At 38.3% G+C, this 23,501-nt stretch overlaps 2 protein-coding genes across 17 annotated transcripts in view; one reads left to right on the plus strand and one right to left on the minus strand.

Moving 5' to 3' along the window:
* Positions 1–2,283: 2,283 nt before the first annotated feature.
* The window catches only part of USP3 (ubiquitin specific peptidase 3), a 97,326-nt gene continuing 76,108 nt past the window's right edge, over positions 2,284–23,501 (plus strand). For 2 of the 10 annotated variants that reach the window (XM_080608225.1, XM_080608224.1), the window contains exons 1-6: positions 2,288–2,562; positions 5,531–5,604; positions 7,010–7,097; positions 13,346–13,403; positions 15,478–15,584; positions 16,575–16,655. The gene's annotated coding sequence lies outside the window, so the exon portion shown is untranslated. Of the gene's footprint in view, positions 2,563–5,530; positions 5,605–7,009; positions 7,098–13,345; positions 13,404–15,477; positions 15,585–16,574; positions 16,656–23,501 lie in introns of all 10 variants that reach the window. The other 8 variants (XM_080608227.1, XM_080608226.1, XM_080608217.1 and 5 more) reach the window with 6 other exon arrangements.
* The window catches only part of CA12 (carbonic anhydrase 12), a 40,234-nt gene continuing 30,502 nt past the window's right edge, over positions 13,770–23,501 (minus strand). For 4 of the 7 annotated variants that reach the window (XM_080608268.1, XM_080608264.1, XM_080608266.1 and 1 more), the window contains 2 exons: positions 23,208–23,365; positions 16,662–22,169 (listed from right to left, as the gene is read on the minus strand). In XM_080608268.1, the coding sequence (XP_080464394.1) occupies positions 21,864–22,169; positions 23,208–23,365 (464 nt within the window). In that variant the 3' untranslated portion in view covers positions 16,662–21,863. Of the gene's footprint in view, positions 15,118–16,112; positions 16,195–16,661; positions 22,170–23,207; positions 23,366–23,501 lie in introns of those variants that run through there. The other 3 variants (XM_080608265.1, XM_080608267.1, XR_013956116.1) reach the window with 2 other exon arrangements.

Here is a 23,501-nt window from a genome sequence, read left to right on the forward strand (position 1 = left end):
GATGCCCAATTGGGCATTCCAAGGAATATATAGGAGTAGTACTTCACCATGGATGACAAGTAGCTTCTGAAATCTGTGCTTTTTACATGTTCCTGTAGTAAACTGCATTTAGCTGAAAGGATGCATCATGTCTTTTTACCTCCAGCAAGAGCAAGCTGTAGATGCCTACTCTTAGTGTTCGTTTTCTTTAATCAGACTGCTTCTGGTAGGCAAGTTTGCTTCTTTAGGACAAACTGTTCAAACACTCTCTTGCAGATCCTCTTCATCTGAACTGGTTCTAGATACTCAGCAGTCCTAAAATTACTTCTGTGAGTCCTTCGGTTTTCACAGAAATCAGTGGCATGCATCTACTTATCAATAACATTTTAAATAGATTTGCGTTCTCCATTTGTTAAAAGGAAATAGCAAGCATACTTACACTGCACAAAACCGGTGATTTATTACAGTTCCTATATCTCTTTTGATTGTAGACTAGGAGTTACCATAAAAGTAGTTCTAGCACACTTACAGACTAGGGGCAAGTTGTTGGTATACATGTAGAACCTATCCAGTTTTTATAATTTAGTAAATTGTTTTTTTTCTAACTTAGTTGGCTAGTGGCTCTTTAGATTTCTTGAGCTATATCAAGGTCATCAACACAATGTAAGATTAGAGTTCTTTCTAAAGAAATTATTTATAATCATTGAGATGCATACATAAAGCTTTATGTTGCATAATGTTCTTGCCGTCTAGCGGTTTAAAGAAAGGTCATGGAAGTATGTACAGAATTTTTAATGTTCTAGGATATTTCATTGTTTCTTCATTTTTATTCTTATTTTTTACTCTATCTTCAGAGCACATGAGCATTAAACTTCTGGTGTGAACAAGCGTTTTTAAAATATCCTCTGAGCAAATGCTTGGTGCATATTATTCCTTCAGTCTGAAAAAATAGTTTTAAATTTTTAAGCAGGATATAAGCATCTCCCTCATCCGAGGAATTAACACGTTTAATGAATTGTGGAAGGCATATGCAAAAAACACTAATATTGGATATGTTGCATTGACTTCAATTCTGTAAAAATTATGTACAAATTCAGTAATTGTTCGGCATTTCACTCTTACTTAGTCCTAAACATCTTGCTTGAGATGACTTTCTGCAGTTACAACTTGTGGCATTGCTCCAAAGGAATGTCCATAATACACAGCAATAACTGGAATCCCAAGGCCGTGTGTTAGGCAGTGGTCTCTGAGACTGAGGTAGTAAAAGATGTTAGTGATAGATAAACGTGTTTCAAAATTGGTTTTGATTTTTTTGGGGAAAGTACCACTGTGGCCACCAACTTTTCTGACTTGATTAGACACCTTTTGTGAAACAGCATAGAAAAGATTACAGTGCTGTAAATGTACTTACCTTGTGACAGAAAATGTCAAACTCAAGAACTGCCATGCTGGCACCTTTCTCAACTGCTACGTTCATGATTGGAGACATTTTTCAGCACCATTTTGTGTACCACTGGCAATGTGCTCACCTTGAAGCTCATCTCTAAAGAAAACAGTATTTAGCCAATTATTTATGGTTTACTTGTAGTTATGTTAATACATTTTTTAAAAGGAAAAGTTGAATGTTTATTTCCAAGACTGTTTTCAAATCTCTAGGGTTACTTCTCCTTTTTTTTCCCCTCCAGGCACCAGAGCAACTAACTAGTTCTGATATGTATTCTAGATGAAGGACGGCACGTTCTCCAGAAGCCTAAGCACCTTTTATCCATGAGTTTAAAGTCTCATGCTACTGCGTACTACTTCTACGCTTCTTCACCTGCAACGCACTGACTTTGTAAAACCCACATTTATGCTTTGAACCAATAAAATACAAGGAAGAGTCAAGTGTGTGTCTTAAATAGTTTGTAAGTCGTTTTGCATGGTAACTAATTGAACTCAGGTCCTGGCTAAACAACTGTGCAAAACAGGGGCCGCAGCTCCCCTATGAAAGCATTTCCATTCCGAATCTGCTGCACCGGGCCCCACCCGCTCCCGGGCTCTGTCCCTCACAGGGGCGAGGACCTGGCTGCGCTAGGGGCCTGCACGGCGACCGTGAGGGCCGGCCGCGCCGCTGGGCCGGGCCGGGCCGGGCCGGGCCGGGCTCCGGCACCGGGCTCCCGGCAAGCCCCAAGGCGCGGCTGCAGCACCGCCTCTTTCCCGCCCTTTCTCCTCAGCGCTGGGCGCGGCCCCCGCGAGGCACGAGGCCCCCCCGGCCTCTCTCACGGAGCCCGGCTCCGCTCCGGCCGGCCCCGTGGGCAGGGCAGGGCAGGGCAGGGCAGGGCAGGGCGCTTTTCGCCTGCGGTGCCGACTGCAGCTCGTTACCCGCCTCTTCCCCCGCCTCTCCTCAGACGACACGCCTCGGGGCACATCCGCCCGCCGGCCCGAGGTGCCGCTGCCGGCCTCCCCGCGCGGCCCCGGGGTGCAGCAGCTCCCGTGGCGCCGGAGCGAGGCCCCCAGGCAGCTCCCCACAGCGCTTTGCAGAGCTGTGCCTCGGCTCTAAACGCCCCGAGGTGTCCTCCCTGGGCCAAGCGCTGGGGATGCAAGGTATACGCTGCACCGCTTGGATGCTTTGTCGTCAAACCGAACTGCTGCTCGGGGGTTAAACAAAACAGGACAAAACAAAACAAAGAAAAACAAAAAAGGGCGGGGGGGAGGAGGGGGAAGGTACTGGGGGCACCTGCAGGCCTGGCCCCGGAGGCCGCCCGCGCCCCGCGGGCTCTGGCTTTGCCCTGAGGTTTCGTGTAACCCTTCAGAGCTGTGGTTTCGGTCTGGGGGCCTGGCGGGTGTTCCTGGAGCCACTGTAGGGAACAGACTTCACAGAAAACGCTTTCAGGCACTGGTCTTCTGTTTTTTCTCACATGGTATAATCAGGGTATTTGTTCCTCCTTCTGGAGAGATGTACTTTGCATAAATCTCTAGTGTAATTTCAGTGGTTTTAACCACCCTGTCCCCATCAGAGATGAAATTGCAAGTTTAATTTTGAAGGAAAAAAAAAAACAAAACACTTTTTGCTTATGGGAAACATACTTTTATTTAGAATGCATTTGTTTTGTGGTATTCACTCTGCAACTCCCTAACCAATGTATTTGCCTCATGGACATCCTTAGTCAGATTTCTGGTAGAATTTTCAAATGCTAGTTAGAAACGCGATATGAATTATAGTTGTGGGGTGGGTTTGTTTGTTTGTTTGTTTGTTTGTTCCTCTTTGATTCAAGGGAATTTGTTTGGCTGGTGTCCCTGCTGCTGCCTTCCCTTTTGTGGTTTCTTACTGTGCAAATTCACGGTAGCCATTATGCATCACTACAGAAAAACTGGCCCTTTCCAGCGGTGTTTTCTGTTTTGCCACAGATCTGTTCCACTTTACCTACTACAGAGTTTCAAAGTAAGCCCCTTGACATCTCCCATTTGCTGGAGATTCCTTAAATGTGGAATAATATTGGGCAGACAGCTAAGAATCAGCAGTTCTCTTGTGGCAACAAACTTGCTCAAGAGTTAGGTTGAATAATAGAAAATAAAATAATTGCAGTCTTAAAGCAACTAATGAAACTTAAGAACTGTAATTTTTAAATTGGGGTCTATGATGCAAATTGGAGATCAATTACAGCTTATAGGGTTAACAGAATAATTAACCCTCAAACTTTCTTCCATAGTAAGGGCTACCTCTTGGAAAGAAAGAATTTAAAAGTATGTTGTATTGCATTTATCATGGCTCTTCATTAAAGTCAGAACGAACTCCATTTCAGCTATATATTTGGAAGTTTACATGAGTCATTGTTATAACTGCCTGTGAATTTTTTGCAATTTGTGATGCTATAGTTCTTTACTATGTAAAGATCAAAGCGATTAAAGACAATACACTTACCAAACTCTATTTTGCTGAAAGATACAGAATCAAGTATTTAATTTGAACTTTAATAATATTTTCCCCTTTATTTAAACTCCATCTAAATGAGAACACAAAACTAATGCAGTCAGGTAGGTTTTCTGGGAAGTGGGTTGCAGCGTCAGATAGTATTATATCATGATACACTGCCTTGTGACAGGTGTATGAAATGTCAGATCAGTGGATATGGTTGCGAGCAAATGCCCACTGTGCTGACCTGTGTTTGCACACACAGCTTAGGCATCCAGCACTCAGTGGTACCTGTCTGACCATACAGTCATCATTGTCTTGACATAAATGTAGTTGTCTTTTATGGGTAGCTTTCTATGATTCAGGTATATGTGCAAAACAATAGTGAGGTTGTTTCTGCCAGTTAATTTTCGATACTAAACCAAGACTTTTTTTCTATTTTTATTTTATTTTTTTAATGCTCGGTTTCCAAATACCAAGTGAAAACTTTGACATGCTCCAGCAAATCTTTCCAGAATCTCCTTGCTTAGGGGAAAATTTTAAGTGATACTATCTATTAACAACATTGCTTAATATTTCTGATTTTCAGCTGGTCAGCAAAGCTCTAAACAGCCCCCCTACCCTGATAACATACTGCCACAATCACTTGCTTCACTAACTCAAGACCTAAAGGTTCACGAGCTTTCTATTTTTAAAGACGTCAGGTGTTCCAGTGCCAAATCTCCAAGACAAGTTTGTCATTCTTGATCTAGAGCAGTGGTTTCCAACAAGTGATGTCAGCGTCCTTGCAGAGGTACATCTACATCACAAGTGAGACTTAATGTGCAAGCAATAAAAGAATGTGTGACGTGACGTGGGTGTCCCTCTGGAGCTGATATTTCAGGGAACCCGCAGTGCCACAAGGAAGCGGCAGCAGGCAGCTGGGGAAGGCGAAATGTAGCCACAGAAACCTTCTCTCGCCTACACTTGAACTCACTCATCTTCGTTTCCTCTCCTCTGGTCAGCAGCAAGATGTCCTGAAAAAGGCTGGGTTCCAGGCTTCTCCTGGGGCAGGAGGCTAAGAGTTAATGAGTCTAATTACCTGGCATCATGTGGATGGTGTGAGGAGGTGACCTGAGTGAGGTCTTCCTGAAATGGCTGGAAATCGTTCATCTCCAGTAATGTTTTTTAGCAGCAGCTGAGTGAATACTGGACTCTGAACTCACTTATTATCAGTCTTTTCTGAAAAAACGATTCTGGTTCTTTTGAAAACTTCACCTGGATGTTGTGAGACGGCGATTGTCACAGGGTTGCGTTCTGAACAGAACTTATCATCCCTAAAGTTGGAATTTGAATTTAATTATTGAAAATGTGAAATGTTTTAAAGCTCTGGCTACCAGTATATACTGGAGTCAGAATTTCCTCTTTCCTCCAGATCACTAGGTTGTGGTCAGTTTTTTTGCCTGTTGTGAAGTGTTGACAAAAACTGACCCCCTCTTAATAATAACATTAAAATTAATTGTTTGTTATAAAGTCCCAGAAAATATGATGTAAGTATGTCATGTATGGTTGCTGCTAAGTGGCTTCCTCGTTGCTGATAAAATTAAAAAAAAAAAAAAAAGACTAGTTTGCCTCAGGTCTTCTCTATTTTTTAAAATTAATTTTAATTACTTATTTCAGAAAAGCCAGCAAAGGCTTCATGACTCTAAGCCAAGAAGAAACTGTATTTGTCCATGTTGCACAGTCGTCCTACGGTAAGTTGAATGGAGTCTAAGCCATTTAACAAATGTTCAAATGAACCAAATTTCATTTTTTTGCATAAATGTTAGACATTTAATGGCATGTAAGACATCAGATGGTTGTTTCTATAAGACAAAAGTTATTTTTGCTGGTATTAACTCAAGTTGTTAATGAAAACACTAATTGCTAGGGTTATCTTTTTCAAATTGTTTTACAATAATTGATTAATTCTTGTAAATAACACTGTGGTTATTAGGTATTGTCATTTGTACTTCAATAAGGATAGACAATATGTAGATACCTTTCTGAATAAAGTATATAAAACACCATTCTGAAGGTCATCTCCATAGGAACTGTAAAAAAAAAAAAGAAAGAAAGCGGGGGGTAATTTAGTAAATTAGTTAGTAAATATTACTAAAAATTACTTAAAACTCAATTTTTGTTGCTCATTACACCTATGCATGAATAACCCATTTTGTGGTGAAATGTCTGGCAGTATAAGTACATTTTAATACATTGCTCTGAAGTGTTATTCCAAACCTACATATTTATTTCTGTGAAAGTGATATGACTTTTGGATGGATTTACTGTTCTACTGTACTCTATAAAAATAGCCTTGAATTAGTAGTTGTTGCTGGCTGAGAAATGTTCTCCTTTCTATGAAGAGATGTGGCCATAATACCGCCTGCCTTTTTTATAAAGTTGGATCTACCCTATATAACAATGTATTTTTAATGTCTTTTAAAGTAGGAAGGTAGAAGGTACATATTTGCTCCAAATGGGAGTCTGTGGACTTCTGCTGATATTTCCATGATGGTTAAAACAGCTGACAATAATATTTTATGAATAATACCCCCACTTATTTGCAAATAAAGTTTTCAAAAATCACATTTTGAAAATCATACAGTTTTTCTGTAAAGGTTATGGTGAGCTCTGCTGGGAAGACTGATTACAATAGTCATGTTTTTACTGTTTGTCAGCTGGAAACCATTCTTGCAGGCAGAACTTTCAGCTTGAATTGAAATCAGTTTCAAAAGAGGAAAGGCAGTCTATTCAAATATGTATTTCTGTGCTTTACTTGGTATCTGTGTGGTGAAGTGCTTCAGAGAAATAGAGAAATGATTTTTTGTAGGCCAGCTGCGTATGTTGAAGGTAGTGGATCCAATTAAGTAGTTTGACCCAGTGCTGTACTAACCAGTAGGGATTTATCCTGAAGGTCTTGGAATATGGTCCTTACCTGTAGTAGCTTGTAGTAGCTTGCTGTTACGTGATTTCCCAGAACATGAGCTATTTTACTTTCTGTTGCTGAAGATTGCAGCAGTATGGAGCGATGCCAGCTCTCCTGTCTGTTGCTTTTCTTAACAGCTTTTGACTTTGTCCCAATAAGCAATTATTCTTACTTGTCTTCATTTTTATTAGGAATAGATAGAATTCTTTGCCTTGTCATAGAGCTATGGATAAACAAGAAGCCAGCAGAGCTAGAGATCACAGCAATGTTCTTCACAAGGTATTTTCAGTCTCTCCGTTTGTAAAAACATATGATTCTCTGATGTTATAATTTCAACCTTTCCCACTTTTTAGGGTGGTAGGGTGGGACACCCTGACAGTTCAGTTGTGTTTTTGTCGTTGTTCTGGTGGTGGGTTGCTTTTTTTTTTTTTTTGGATGGGTGGTGGTGTTTTTGATGTGTTTTTTTGTGTGTGTGTGTTACTGGAAACTTAGTTTCTTTCTTTGCTAGAAAGTTTATTCTTTGTATTTACTAAATACACACAGGGAAAAAAAGAATGAGAGGAAACTGTTGAAAAATGTCTGAAGAGTAAAAAAATCTCCACTGCACAGCCTCCTTCACCCTTCCATTTTTTGTATAGCAATTTCTAAAGGAAAGGCCCTCTTTGATAGTCCCACAGAGAGCGTATCACTTCTTGTTGAGGAAAAAAATGATTCAGCTTCTAAGCAGTCTTCTGGAAATATGAATCAGTGAACATAAATACTTAGGATCGAGGTGTCTGTGAAAATATGGTTTGTTATTAGTTGAAGAGAAAGGGCTACAGCTTTACTTGGTTAAATCAGGAGTGAGTTAGATCTATGCAAAGTTACTCAATTTTTATTCATAAATTTTGACGGCTATGTGTGTTAGCAATAATTGATAGAAAACACCTTAATAATCTGTTGTTGTCATAGCTTAAAAAGCCTTTGGCTTCCCTAGGGAGACATATGGGTCGGGGACTGTTAAATTTATATTGTACATGCCTCCAAAAACGTTTTAATATACTGAAGACTATAAGTACATAGTTCAGTAGAAAAATAATCCTTGAGTAATTCCACTTGGCTTTTAATTCCTTGTTCCATAGTAAGTGTTCCAGCATTCATGTTTATTTTTACATTTCCTTTTGCTATTGTTTCCAAACTCAAATGCATGGTGTTGAGAGGAAGTACAAGACGTAACAACTTTTCTGACTCAACTTTCTGATCTATAAGTCACTAGATGGTGCCATTTCACTTCTCTGGAATCACAAACTGTCTTGCATATTGTTTTTAATAACAGTTGATAATAATATTTTGAAGAGGAAGTAAAATAATTGTACTTTGGGTTTCTTTTTTGAGACTATTTTTTTGGCCTATGCAAAATACACATATTTTGTACAAAGATACTGTTTTAGTGAAAATGTGCAAAATTTCTAAGTTCTGTTCTTTTAAATTGTCATAAGCTTTTAGTTTACGTATATTTTGCTGACTTTGATGATGAGATCCAATTTGATAAAAATGCCAATCTTAAATTTAGAATGAGATTTTTTCCTTTTCTTCCTGAGGGTTATATACCCTCAGCTAATGTGAATTAGGATATGGATTACTTCAGTTGAGTTATAGCAGTTCTTGTTCACAGACAGTTGCTTTGTAGTTTTCTGTGACTGTAATAAGATTTGAGAAGAGGTTAACAGTTAACAGCGACACATTTACTTTTCTTGCTGTAGACCTTGGATACCACAGAAGCAGTTTTGCGCAGCATAGGGTAACAGGCTGAAAGTTGTACAGGGAACTTTTGCATCACAGTTTCATTTTGGAAACTACATGGTAATTTAGTGAGTTGTCACAACTGGTGTGCTAATTAAGAGCTAGGTAGGTCCTAGTTGTGGGTATTATTTCCAACTTTAACCGCTGACTTCTGTTTAACTGGTCAAAAATAGGAAGGATTACAAAATCATTTTTGCAAAATGTTTTTGACACTTATTTTTTAGTAGCTTAAATGGAGAGAAAGGCGAAGTAGAACTTAACATTCATGGGAATGCTTTTTATTAATAAATTTATTTTGAGTGATCCTAGTATCGGCTGATGATTTGCTGGTCAAAAGTCATCTCTAGGTGAGAAGCAGTGTTACAGAACTGTAGCTGCCATATTGGGACAGAAATTTTTTTTTTCTTCATTTTTTTCTTTAATGAGTGGCCAAGAAGAAATAAGTTAGGCTAAGTATAGAACAATTTTGTGGGTTTCAGAAAAAGTCTTGAATAAATAAGTTTTCTAAAGCTACAGGGTAAGTCAGTTATGGTTGTAGGTTAAAATGTGTGCAGACCTGGAGCCTCATGGAAGGTCAAGAAAGGCTTCTAATCAAATTATCTGAAACTGCCACCACCAAAAAAATTAACTGGCGGTGTTAGCTGCTTGGTTCCCTGAGGCTTTCAAGCCATGATGTCTTTGTTACTTCTTACTTATTTTGTTAAGGGCAAGGCATGTAATAAACATTCATGTTAAAGAAATGGAAAGCATCTGTTGGTGCTTGATACTTGCTCGTGTCAGCCTACACTATTCCTGGCAGTCAGACACATCCACTTGATGTGCTCTACAGCCATGTAAGGCCATCCAGCAGTCAGTGATGTTTTCTCATGGAATCTGAAAGCTGAACATGATGGGAAATTTGTATGTGTTACGAAGTCTTCAGTCTGCTTTTACTGGGCTTAATTAAAGTAGAGGGAATTTCAAGTCTATCTGTAAATGTTTACATGTTGAATAGGCTGCCAAAACTGAAACAGGGTGTCAGATTTTACTTTTGTTTAATGTATCTGATTATGTGGCATTTTTGAAATGTTGAACATGTAAATACTGCCTTCTTTTAAAGAGGTCTGTGGGCTAGGTTATGCTCCCGTTTACATTTTCTAGTAATGGAGAAAAATGTTGGTCTTTTTTAAAGTAGAAGGAAAACCAAAGAAAAATAAAACAAAGTGAAAGCACTATTAAGATAGGCTTTGCAGGTTAATAATGGAACCCTCACAGTGTCTTTCTGAATTTTTATGTCCTGAACTATATTAATGGTAAAAAACCTGCTGTTACCAATTTTCTGCTGCAGGTAACAGTCACCAAAACCATCATCCAGCCCCACTGCAAAGAGAACTTTGGCTGTCTTGGAGCTTGTAGAAGGAATGGCATTTCCCCACTGCCTGTTTTAAAACACAGGTGGTGTCCACTAATGACAAGGTTCGCTGGCTGCATGTGATATCTTCGGGGAAAAAAAAAAAAAGGAAGGCAGGGAGAGCATTATCTATTTGTAGCCTGTTGTCTTTTTTTTTTTTTTTTTTCCTCTCAGATTATGCTTTATTTATCATACTACTCTCAGTTTATGCCCAAAAATCTTTGAAACCCGTTGGCCAATTTCCACAAAATCAGGCAAATGGTTGAATCATTACAAGTTTCTTCTAGGACAGAAGAGCTCCAGTAGGTAGTCCCCACTGGGGGAAAAGCATTGCCTTGTCTGGCTGACAGGGGGAATTTAGCCCACATGCATCGACCAGCTCACGAAGAAGTATATAGAACCAGACTGGCGACGTCTTCTGCTGCCTTACCCACTCAAGAGGCGGAAAATATAGGAGACACGGAAGGAAATGACCTGTTGCAGTGAAATCCTGAAATCCCTGTGGAAGATGGTGATGAAGTGAGAGTTAATATAGTTTTGGAAGAAAATGTTGAGACTTGAAGTGCTGTGGTAGAGAAGCTGGCAGAGTTAAGGGATGGAAAGTGGGAGTGGGAGCTGGAGTTACCCCTGTTGGGGCATACAGATTCAAGTTAGAACAAGCTATTCAAATCCTGTAGGAATGGAAAGAATAAATCTTGGGATAGGCACAAAAGGACAATTATTTAGGTGAAAGTGTGTGTGTGGCAGCCAGTTTGCAGTGTTTCTGGAGTCTGCATTTGTGCAGATGCACAGATGAATGGGATTCTCTGTCCATTGAAGCAGGCCCTTAAGAGGTGCAAATCACAGTATGGTAATGGGATATGGATTTGGGCAGAAGGTTGTGCAGAATGAATGGAGATAACCTTTAGAGTTTGTGCAGCTGATGCCTTGCTGACTGTGGAGTCCAATGATACACTTTCTTTTGGCATTCGTGACTCTGGCCATTATTTAGTGCATATTTTCTGGGGTGTTTTAGGTTTTGATGCTTGCAAAAAAAATAAAAAGGAAAAAAAATAAATGGTTGACAGTGATGTTGGTTGGTCTCAGCCACTTGATGATATTGGATCTGGTGGGTTCACCAACCAGTTTCATTTTCTTAATGTCTCAGCAGTAGGAGAAGAGGAAGGTGGGGCAGTTGGATGATCAGGCCACTAGAAAATGAGCAGAGATACAAACTGATGATTTATATGTACTATGAAAGGAGAATATTCTACCCATTAGTTGTCTGATTCCGGGTATCCAGCTACTCAGCTGTGAGATGGAAAGTAATTTCCCTATGTAGTTCACTGTGCCCCTTCTGTTTGGGGTTATTGGGTGTGCTGACCACGAGCGCTGCAATGGATAAAACCTCTGGGTCAGCCAGCTGCGGCTAACACACTGCATGTTACAGGATTCTGGGATTTTTGAAAAGCTCTAATTTCTTTCAAATGTCATGCCTTTCATTTCACTCCCCACTAGCTGTCTCATGCCAACTCTCTCTTCTCATGTGAAGAACTCTAGTTGTTATTTATGTTCCTACTACTTAGTTGAAATATCTCTGTATTTTCTTGGCAAATCTTCTTGTGTCCTTGCTGTGAAGGTAGTACAGTAATACCCATTGTTGTCTGGTCCTCATGGGGACTTGGACTTTCTTCGCTGCAAGTAGATCCCTTAAAAATACAAAATACTCCTTGTTATGCAGAAACAATGTCTTCCTTTTAGCCCATCAGCATTCCAAGTAATGTCTAATATCATCTCTCATCTCTCTACACATTTAGAGAGAATAACTGGTGCCTTCTTGAATTTAGGGAAAAAAAAATCAATATTTGTTTACTTCATAACTTGGCTTTTATAAAGCAAATGCACAACTGAAACCTCATAGATACCACACATCTCAGCTTAGTTGCAGCTTCCTAAAATAATAAAATAAATGATTAAATATTAAACTTACATATTTAGTGACAGATTTAAAGTTGAGGACTATGTGTTAAATTTAGATGAGAATTAATGTTGATCTTGCTACAGCGTTAATAAAAATAATATTTTACTTTAACGCAGTAAGCTTTTCACTAGCAAACAAACTCCATTGACTTCCAGCATTTTCGCTGAAGAATTCTTTTTAAGCTTCTATATTTCACAGGCTTTGTCAGAAATTAAATTCTACTTTCCTTGAAGGAATCCTTCAGGATTTATTTTCAAGCATAACATATAATACATACAGAACTTTTTGTGACTTAATGCTTTATGAGCAGATTTTGAAATATTTAGTTGTGCAAGATGTGTTGTACCATGACACTGCTCACACTAGAGAAAATGTAAAAATAAGATGTTTGTCATGATCCCAGTATATAATACCTTTTAGTAGAATAGTCTTAAGACTGATCTACCAATTGAAACAAACTTGTTAGAAGTTGACCTTGTTATATATGCTATGATAGGATGTCATAAAATAAGTTCTTTCTGAAGGGGAAGAAAATAAGATCAAAACAGGTAACTTCTATTTTGGTAACCTCATCCTGAGAGGTTAAATGCCTGACTAAACTCAGAATAAAGACAGTCCATAAGGCACTTCTGTGATGATATCCGTGTTTGCTTACAAGAAGTGAATGCTCTTGAGTTTGGACATGAGACTGTGTAGTTGCTCTGTAGGTGCATTGTTACGTGAAGGAATGGGTTTCCCTATATCACAAGGAAATGGAAGGGAGCTCTACACCCTTTGTGGCATCTAACACTTTCATTTCTTTTTCTAGCTTAAGTTACTTAGACTTCATTTCTGCTATTATAGTCTTGAAAGTGGGTACTTCCATTTAAAAGAAAAAAGTGAATTGTTTTAAATTTATTGTGGTGGTGTGTTAACTACACCTGTTTTTGTGATCATGTTTGATTTTAAAGACATGAAATGTTGTCCATGTGAGAATGACAAAAATGTCCTGAAACATATTTAAAACATACTTTAATAGGTTTGTTAAATGATAGCAGCTAACAAGACCAGACAGCGCAGTTTGAGACTGCTTCAGCTCAGGAACCACTGGCAGTGTAAACTGGTAATACAATGTTACTTCAAATCCACAAATTCAAGTGTGCTTGTGTTTTCAAAGCAGCATGGATTTCTTAGGAAGACTCTATAAATTAGAGAACCTTGCAAGTAGGAGTAGCAGCAATATGATTTGTGATAGTCCCTCTTCGGTTTGTTCTTTCTAAAGAAATAGTTTAAAGGACACATTTTTTGCCTAATATGTAACATGTTTTCTGTGCTGGTAATGTGAGAGTTTTTCTCACAGTCAGCATATATTACTTGGCTGAGGTTTTTATGTTTTGTTTTTATTTTTCTTAACAGATGCCAAGGATGTTGCATGCAAAAGACAGTGGTTGATCAACATTTGTAATTAGCTGAGGTAAAGATTAAAAAAGAAATAAGAGAAACTGAAGAAACATCTTAAAATGTTATCTGTTCTTGTCTTTAGAAACCTGTGTGTAGAGAGTAAGTAATACTCCCCTTGACAGACAAATGCTACTTTTGAAGTAATTACAGACATTTCAACAAGATGATCTCTATGTGCTTGTGTGAGGCGAAAATGCTGACAAATGCAAAATACTTAGTTGTGAAAGTATGCTCCTAAATTTCATGCAGAGTAAGAATTAATAAGTTATTTCTCCTTTCACTGAGCAGCTTGCTTTTGTCATTAAACTTTCTTTGGGGTGGAAAGAGTCCAAAACATAAGCATCCCTCTACTATCTTTAAAGGAGAAAACACGTGTCAGTAACTGTTTATTAATTTATTTAAAATCACAAATGTGACGGTGGTGCTACTGAGCAAACACATAAATACGAATGTAGAATGGATCTAAGTGTAAAATTCAGTTTGGCATTTCCCCAGTAATTAGTGTTTAATGGCATTCAGACATGGAATTATTTTAGGCATGTCCCTGTGCTGAATCATTTCCTGCCTGTCTCCTAAAGTACAAGCATTTCAGACCCTTCACGTGTCAAATTCAAGAGGAATTCTGTATACATCTGGTGCTAGACTGGCTAAACCCTATTCTTTCTGAAGTCAATAAAATTTCATATCATCTTAAATGGAAGAATGCTTCTCACTTTAAAAAATGCATGAGACTCAAAAGCATCTAGCTTATGAAATTTGAAAAAATATTTTTAATTACCTTCTTATAATTAAATTATTAGATTCAGAGAGCTAAATCAGCAAAACTGTCGACTGTATAATTGCATTTGTAATATATGCTCTAAAATCAATCAAGATTTCATGATCAAATAGGAAGTAACGTGCTTAAAAGCAGCAGCAACTACATTATTCCCCCCCATTATTCATACACACTATAAATAAGATTAGGATAGTAAGACAGGATGCCTTTGTGACAGATTTGTGAGGTTGTATAATAACTGGAACACAAGCTGTTCCTCAAGCAGTAGTGTTTTTTAGTACTGAATCCTTGGGTTTGAACCCCGTTAATAATCCATGTAAATCCCATAGCATTTACATTTGTCTTTTTGTGTAATGTTTCTGACTGTTAGAGTCACTGGTGAATGTACTAGCATCATTTGCAGTCAGCCTCATTCAAATCCTGATCTCAAATATGCATTGCCATTTATCTTGTTAACATTCATGATGCTGTTCTTGGATTACCCTAAGACTAATACATCGATTTAGCAGGGAAGAGTGCTTATACCTTGATGAATGTCTTCATGTGGGAATACCTGTGGGAAAATCTGTGCTAAACAAACCATAAAATTGGAGTTTAGGATTAACTGTAAAATCAATTAAAAGACCCAGACTCACTAAGCAGCCAACATGAAAAGAATGTGGTGAGGAATTTAGCTCTCAAGAACATTCACTGATCGTATCTCCCTGCAAAACAAGAGAAAAAGGGCTACAGAAAAGTTTTGGCTGGTACATTTTAAGAACACTCTTGAGGCTAATCATTAGCCGAGAGTGAGAGACATGTTCCACCAATGCAAAATAAATCAGTGCTATGAATGAAAAGGGACATTTGTGACAGAGCAGGGCATCATAGTTTGGAGATATCTTCTTCCTCTTTCTGCGTTCCTTGTGTGTAGATGACTCCTCTGTTGTCTTCTCCTCCCTTTTTGCAACTAAAACAAGACAATTGTATTAAATAATTGTAATTGCAATGAAGGAAGAGCACCATTGGATATTTAATATGTGCTATTATGCATACATGAGATTATTTTTCTCTTTACTAGTGCAAATGTCAGAGCAACTTATTGTTACATGTATTTCAGGAGAACACATTCTGTCTGGCAAAGTCAATGCTGATCACAAAGGGACGTAAGCAGGCTGTAGAAAAGTTTGTAATGTTAGTATTTTTTCCAGAATTCAGCTTTGGTGGCAAAACAGTCTGGCTAAATGATCTCTTGTCAGTGTGGATTTCTTCCCCTTAAATAATGTGACCTTTGGGAGAGATTTTCTCTAAAACTATTCCCTTCTTTTAGTGTTCCAGGAAAAATATGAAAAGATTCAAAGAGCAACTAGGAGCAGCAACTCTAGCAAAAAGAACAAGAAAAAGAAGAAAAGACAATTGGAAAGACAGAAAAACTGCGTATGTCAGTTATTTAGCCTATGTGCTTGTCCTGTTTAGTCTGGAAAGGGAGTCTCATTTCCTAACTGCTTGTGGGAGTAGCCAAAGTGTGATGTGTTTTTGCCTTCTCCCAGGTACTCACATAAAACTCTGTATTTCTTGTCTCTGTATCTTTTAAGTATTTATATAAGCACTGATAGAGTAAATAACTATTGTGCTGTTTTTCATAAAAAACAGCCATTCCTACAGTAGCAGAAAGGTGGCCACTATGTCACAAAACTTGCAGCAAGTGTCTTAGCAATATAAACATTTTGCTGGCAGTAAAATAGAACTACTTTGGAGTATATGATACAGGAGTAATAACACCTACTGTGATACGAAAAAAAATCAAAGCTTGTAGGAAGAGATCATATCTCCTAAAGATCAAATGTTACCACTGTAAAAACTGTTATCACTGTTCTAGGTTTCAGGTACATGAGCACTTCTTTGTATCAGAACAAAAAAATGGTTTGACTTCTTTTCCTGTAATATGGCAGCAGGACGTCTTACCTTTTCCTCTTGAATAGCCAACAGGCTACCGCAAGAATGATGAGAACTCCCAAAATGCAGGTTATCACAACAGAAACAACACCTAGAATAGGGAAAACAGTACAAATCAGTTGATTTAATTTACTTGACTGCAGAGGGTTGGTCTTTAATCTGTCATAATGTTTTCATTTTGCATCCTCAGCTTTCCTACAGTCTGCTCACGTCCCTTTGCAGTCATGGAATGGATAATTTTGCATAGATGTATACCAGAAGGTCCTAATCTCACAACTAAATCCACAGTTTACATCATTGTCAATTTAGACACCTGCCAAAGTCACAAAACCGACATGCAGGCAAAGGCATAGAAGCACTGAAGTCCAAAGAGTTTCTGATTTATAATGTATACGAGAGCATAAGCAAAAATGAAGAACTAAACCCAGGCAACAAGGGATTTTAGATTTGATGCCTGTTGTTTTTTCATAGCAGATGGACACCATTGAAGATGGGCAGCAGAAGAGTGATGTGCTTTGTCAGTGAAAATGTTGCATAAAGGCATCTAGGAAGGTAAGAATGAACTCAGGATAATAGTATAAACAACTGAGTGATCTCACATTTGCATTGAGATATTAAACATTATCATTATAATGCCATTCTTGATAAAGACCTCCATATATAATTTTAGCCGTTAAAGTATTTTTAGTTATTTTGGCCTACCCTAAGATCATGAAGGTGAGTACTTTTTTCTTAATTGCATTGTCATAATTCATTTACACTTTTTCATATTTTTTTTCAAATCGCTATTTGAATCTAAGCAATATCAGAACTTTTTCCGAGTGAAGCTGGCAGGTTTCATGCATTCCATCTAAAAGTTTTCTGTTATTAAATAGACTTTTGAGAAAGCAGAATGGCGCTTAACCTTACCCCACTTATCCCATTGGATGCTTTATTAATGTTAAGTCTAACTGAATAGAAGAAACGCGATCAATGGAACTGAAGAAGAAATGTATTTTAGAAAAGGTGAGTTTTGCTACAGTAAAGTGCATCATACGGACTGCAAAACATAACACCAAATAGAAAATTGTGGAACAAAAGCTTGTCATTTAAAGAGGACAGGGAGAAGGAGGTTAAAGTTCATGTTCTATATTTCTATATGATGAAAACATCTTGGGAAATTCAGTTAGAAAGTACTTCAGCGTAGTGCTATAATCAACACTGGAGACCAGTTCCCACTTAACTTGAGGGCACTGGAAGGTTTCAACATTGTAATAAGTTTCAGCTGCATGTATGTGAAGCTAATTTTATCGGAATAGGTTGCTGACAAAATACATTATAAACATGTTTGAGTTTTGCTGACTAATCCTTTAACAGTTGAGACATTTTAAACTGTAGTACTTGTTAATAGTGAGCATGAATTTAGATTTTAATTATTGGCATCCAAACATGGATGACCTAATACTTCAGTTATTTGCATTCTTGACACAAAATGCAGCTCAAGGGCACCATCTTGTGGCTTTTGGGCTCAGCTGAAGGTTGCAGCCCTGAGTCTCGATACTGAAAAACCAGAAACGTTGCTCTGAACACGTGTTTTTTTGGTAGAGGCACAACCTTTGGGGCATGCATAACAGGATTTCTTTCACACGTGTAGTTGCCTGTCCCATCCCATGGTTCAGTGTTTGGCCTCCCCTTCTCAGCAAGCGTTCTCTGTTCCTGCCTGTGGTACATCTGGCAGCATCAGGCTGGGCACTTGCAGCCAGCATCCAGGTGCACTTCAATTGTGCTTTGGCAGGAAAGCACAATTGTGCTTTTTTTTTTTTTTTTTTTTGAGGTGAGAGGCTGCACCTGCAAGGGAGCTTTTGTGTCTGTAGTAGGTGGAATGTGAGATTACAGGGATGATGAATACCTTTTTTTGCAATGGATAGAACATTTTGCTATGGTTCACCGATAGTCAATGAGCTTTTGTAATTAAATGTACTTAGACTGAATGGGGTTTCTATTAAAGTAGCACTGAGCGATGCCTTCTGTAGCCATAGAGACCGGCTTTTGGGTGAGAACAGCAGGATGGGCAATAACCCGTACAATTCAGCCCTGGTAAGTCATGCCAACTTTAAGGATGTGTTGAAAATGCTTTTATAGTTAGTATCACCTCTGCAGGGGAGGTGAATAATGTAGCTTAATAGAGGAAGAGCCAAATGCTATTCTTGGGTTTGGCACTGGTTCACTGCAGCTATTTTAAGAATGTCACATCTCAGTCAAATTTGACCCCATAGATGGATACAGTAATATCCTATTTCTGTGAAGTGTATGAAAATTACAGTGTCTGATTTTAAGTTATTGGGATCATGGATTGTAACTCAGTACCTTTTACTTTAAGAGTTAAGTGTGCTTTACAGAGAGAGAGTACACAGGTGCTGAACGGTCAGTTTAAGACCCAGACTGAAAACTTCATTTCTCATTTCTGCCTGACCAGTCTGAATCAAAAACTCACTGGTGCACAGATGCCATTAGCAAACCAGCGCTATGCCCTTGCTCAGTCCACCAGGTATTGAATCTTGATGAACTGAGAGGAAAGAAAAAGTGGAAGTTGGATCACTAGGATTCCATATTTTAAACATGGGGTAGCTGCTCACTCCAGAACTTCTGTTGCTTCAGTAAATGTTTCTACATTGACATTGCTATAGTAAATTGTGCTTGAATTTAGGACAGATCCTGCAGAGGAAGTCTTACTGTCTCAGAAACCTGGTAGCCTTATTGTAAATTTTCTTAACTCAGAGGGTGGTGAGGCACTGGAACAGGTTGCCCAGCGAAGATGTGGTTGCCCCATCCCTGGAGGTGTTCGAGGCCCTGGGCAACCTGATCTAGTGGGTGGTATTCCTGCCTATGGCAGAGGGGTTGGAACTAGATAATCTTTAAGGTCCCTTCCAACCCAAACCACTCTATGATTCTATGAAATTCTGATTCTGCTGCTTAAAATCATTGTATACACTCTGACTTGAGCAGAGATTTGAAGGGGATCACTAAAATAGCCATTCTGAACAAAGCTAGTTCTGTAGCTGGTGATTGAGATTTGAGGTTTGGGAAGAAAGTTACAGACCTTTTCCTGATCGTGTAAGAATACTGTGGGGGAAGAATATTTCTAGTTGTCCAAACCACAAAAGCAGAGAAAGGACTGACATACTCTAGCTCTTTCCCTTTTCCACTATTTAGTCATCATTTAGTTTACTCAAAGTATTTTTAGTGCAACAAATACTGGTTTATGTTTTACTCTTGGGATTATTAAGGGTTGTTGATAATTTGGTAAACTTACTGGCAAATTTGTATCTATTTTGGTTAGACAGAGAACTACCGGTGTAATTCTCATTTTAAAATTAGGTTAAATTCAGACATTCAGCAGGATAGCCCAAGAATGATAAAGATCTATCCCGCTACCATTTATAGGCTTAAGGATATTTTCCCCCATATGGAGTATTATGAGTTTAACATAGAGATGGCTTTGGAGCTCCTCTTTTTCCTAATGTAAGCAAAACATAGCACTCAAATTATTGCTTAAACCTCTGTTTATATATTTTGACTAATTGCAAAAACTTAATATATAAGTATGATACTTAGTGCCTTAACTATCTTAAAGTAGTCAAAGGCCCTACTGAGTTTTCTGTTAAGTGGATTATAAATTTTGCCTTAGAAGTAAGATTGGCCATCTTAACTTTTTATAAATTCTATGGAATGATAGAGCATGCGGCCTGATTTTTCATCTGACCAGAGTCAGTGTAAATGTGTTGACTTCAGTGTTAAGCTTGCCTTCGTGGTTTTGGGAATGTTTAAATCTGTCTTCTTAAATCCAGTTGTTTTTGAAATGTAAAGCTAAGTGTTTGCTACCCAGTAAAATGAAAGCATTATCTTAAATATTTCAGGTTTGCTAAGTCTGTTTCCAGCTTTTTAGAGCCTCTACAATGTCTATATTTCATTGGAATTCAGTAATGCTGGTAAAAAATCGGTATCTTGAGATTGTTAAAATGAATGTTGTTTCCAAAGCTGCCCACTTACTATTGGCTGAGACTCTTCAGTCTACTTTTTGTATTCACTTAGTACAGCATTTCCATTAATTTATTATAAGTTCCTTATTATGCAAGTTTACTTGGTTTTGTTTTTTCCCAAAACTTTGGGAATTAAAGCTCTAGCAGTTTGGGACTTTCTGTCCTTAGAGAATTTCAAAAAAGCAGAGGACACTTATTTTTGAGATTTCTGTTGTGTATGTTTGCGTCATGTAATGCGTTTTGCTTTACCTTTTGTGCTAGAGATATTTCCAGTCATGCTTCATAGATAGGCTCTATGTGACATCAGAAGCGATGTCATGGGCTTCTCTTTTGTTACTGAAAAATAAAGCTGGCTTGCCGGGGTACAGACCCACTAGTGTTTCAGTTTGGGCTCCATTCCACTCAGTAGTTAACATCATGGAAACCTTGGGGAAACTCACTTTTGTACACCTTTATTTGTAAGCTGTAAGACTTGTGTAGACAAGTAGGGTCACTGAACCTAAACTGAAAGGTGCTTGATAAAAAGTCTGAAGTCACGTAGTTATGGCTCCACTGACTGAATTTAGCTTCTTCAGCTCCTTTATCATATGTTAAACAAAAGAGTATGTTATGCTGTTTCTCTGCACCTCAATATTGGGAAATATCCCATCTCTTCTTAAATTACTGCCCCTTCTTCAGTGCTGCAAGTTAAAACAGATGTTTTTCTAGTCAGTAGCTTTCTCTAGGGTGTGCAGAAGTGAGGCCTAGGAGAACCTGAGGCAGTCTGGATCTCTGAACCATACTGAAAACTCTGCATTGCCTTTAGCACTCGAGCTTGCCCTTCGTACACCTGGTCCATAAAGCTTTTTTTGATACAATACTATTTTTTTTTTTGATACAATACTATATTGTATTCTTCAGATAGAGTGGTTAATAAAATAAAAGTCAGGAGCTGCAACAGTTATGGAGATGTAGCCTTTCTTGCTCTGGAGCTCTAAAGATGATGAAATGTAGAGATTTAGTGCCAAGCTAGAGAATATAATTAAATAGTGAAGTTATAGCTTGTGGTTCAAGCCATAGTCAGACTGCTCAGGACTGTAAATGTTTTTTACTCAAGTAAAAATACAGAGAAACTAAGATCTAAGTCATTAGAAATCAATGACAGAAATGTGCTTAGGTAGCAAGGACAGAAAGATTAACATACTTATTTAAATAATTATTAAGTTACACGCAATTATTCCAATACATATATATATATTGTATTATGTATTGTCATAGTGTAACACTGCACAATTAATCTTTTGAATCAGTCCTTCTTTGTAAGATGGCTATTTTTTTCACTTGTAATACTAGATCATACAATACAGTGTAATGAGTTATTTTTACTTGCCAAGTTTGAGTTTCTCAAGGACCTCTTCTGATTCTCTGTAACTTCCCCCAAACAGTCTCCCAGAAATGCAAAGCTGTGATTCCTTTTAAACTCGCTGTCTGCACAAAAGCAGACCTGATATTACTGAGAGCCTGCAAATGTGACTCGTGAGACAACGCCAGCTCAAGTAGCTAAGCTGACTGAAAGCGTTCAGCTGTAGAGAGCTATTTAGTGTTTGGAGTGACAGCAAATAGCTCTGCTAAGCATGACAAGGCTGAACATGTCTTCCTTCTTTTATCTCCTTCCCTTTGATCAGAAGAGTTGCTTGGTATTGGCTTGTACGATACCTGTTGTGAAACAAAACTTTTTATATGCTCTCCAAATACCTTACTCTCATACAGTTGCCCATGCAACAATGCAGAAATGGAGGAAAAGGGAACAAAGTGAACCACAGGAGAATGAAACCCCCATATTTTTGTAGTGGTTCAGGCAACAGGACCACCACATCAATATTTCAGATTTACACAAGTCACTGTGCAGTTTCTTTGCATAGAAGCATTTGTACAGCTTACCTTCACGGAAAGAAATAAAAACTAGTCTTTCACGAAACTCCTGAACATTGCGGAAGTTATCGACCATTTCCAGGGGTTCTGGGTCATCACTCTCTGTGCAGTACATGGCTGTTTCCAGTGCCAGCAACTATAAAGGAATCAAACTCGCTGAGAGTGTGTGTTTGAAATTGTAGAGCTAGTCAAAGGGAAAAGGATACATTAAATAATACTTGAAAGTCTTTCATGGCCTGTGAGCTAAATAGAGAATAATGTGTAAACAGTGTGACACCCCAGAAACCCCTACCTGTGTTTTTTTTTCCTTTTTCCCCACATTCTGATAAAATTAACCCCTACTTAGTAATTAGCTGACAGGAAAATTGGATGGGTGTAAACATGGTGGCCCTTTGCATCTTCTTCTCCTTAGAACAGTCTAAATCCTAAGCAATACTAAAAGCTATTTCATGAAAGAACTCTCTACTTTGTGAAACAAATTATCTGAGTGGACAAAGTTAAGAATGGACTTTCATCACAGGGAGCACACAGTAATTAAATCTCATATTAAATCTGATATTAACATTTTTTTTCCTTGTGCCAGATAAACTGGAAGATAGCAATTTGGAGTTTATATAAATCAGTGTCCACCTGAAAACAAAAAAAAAGTTAACTAGGTGAGCATAAAAAAGTTAAGTTGGAGAAAAGTCAGGGAATTCAGGCTTGACAAATAATACATCACATGCTTTTTGGAAACTTAACATCTACCCAACTTATCATACCTAAGGTAGTCAGCACTGAAAAACCTAGGGTCTAGGGTTTAGGGTTCAGACATGATACCTTGACAAAAATGATTTGGTAGTGACTTGAGGGAAAACTCAAGGCAGGGAGCAAGTACATAATGAAAACAGAAATAAATCTCGCTTTACTCTGATTTTTCAAGCTGATACTATTACCAATAGCAGTTGGCTGTCATTTATTTATTTTGGTCAACTGAAAACGTGCTAGCTACACAGAGAATAGGATATTCGTTTAAGTCAGTTCTGTGATATGATGTGCTTCCCACCTAAAGGATTTTAGCAATGGTCACTTTCCAATTTTTATAGGACAGTAAGAGAAATCCAGGATTTAAAATATGCATTACTGTGCCCTAGCAAACATCAATCAGGAAAATACATGTTGTATTTAAACTTGCCTGCTCTTGTGAAATTTTAACAGGGTGTCGGAAGACTGTCCAGAGAACGCTAGGGTAGCAAGGAGGAGTTGTCAGGGATCCTTCATAGCGATAGTACTCATCTGGTCTGTCAGGAAGCAGTTCTTGAATATTGAAACCAGGGACTTGGACCATCTGATCTAAAATAGAAGATTTGTATTAAATGCTGAATCATTGCTATGTGGACTGCCTCCAGTGTTGTGGTTTAACCCGGCTGGCAGCTAAACACCACACAGCCGTTCGCTCACCCTCCCCCCTCCCTCTCTGGGATGGGGG

Source organism: Anser brachyrhynchus (genome assembly GCF_964034855.1).
Source record: "Anser brachyrhynchus genome assembly, chromosome: 11".
Classification (NCBI taxonomy): domain Eukaryota; kingdom Metazoa; phylum Chordata; class Aves; order Anseriformes; family Anatidae; genus Anser; species Anser brachyrhynchus.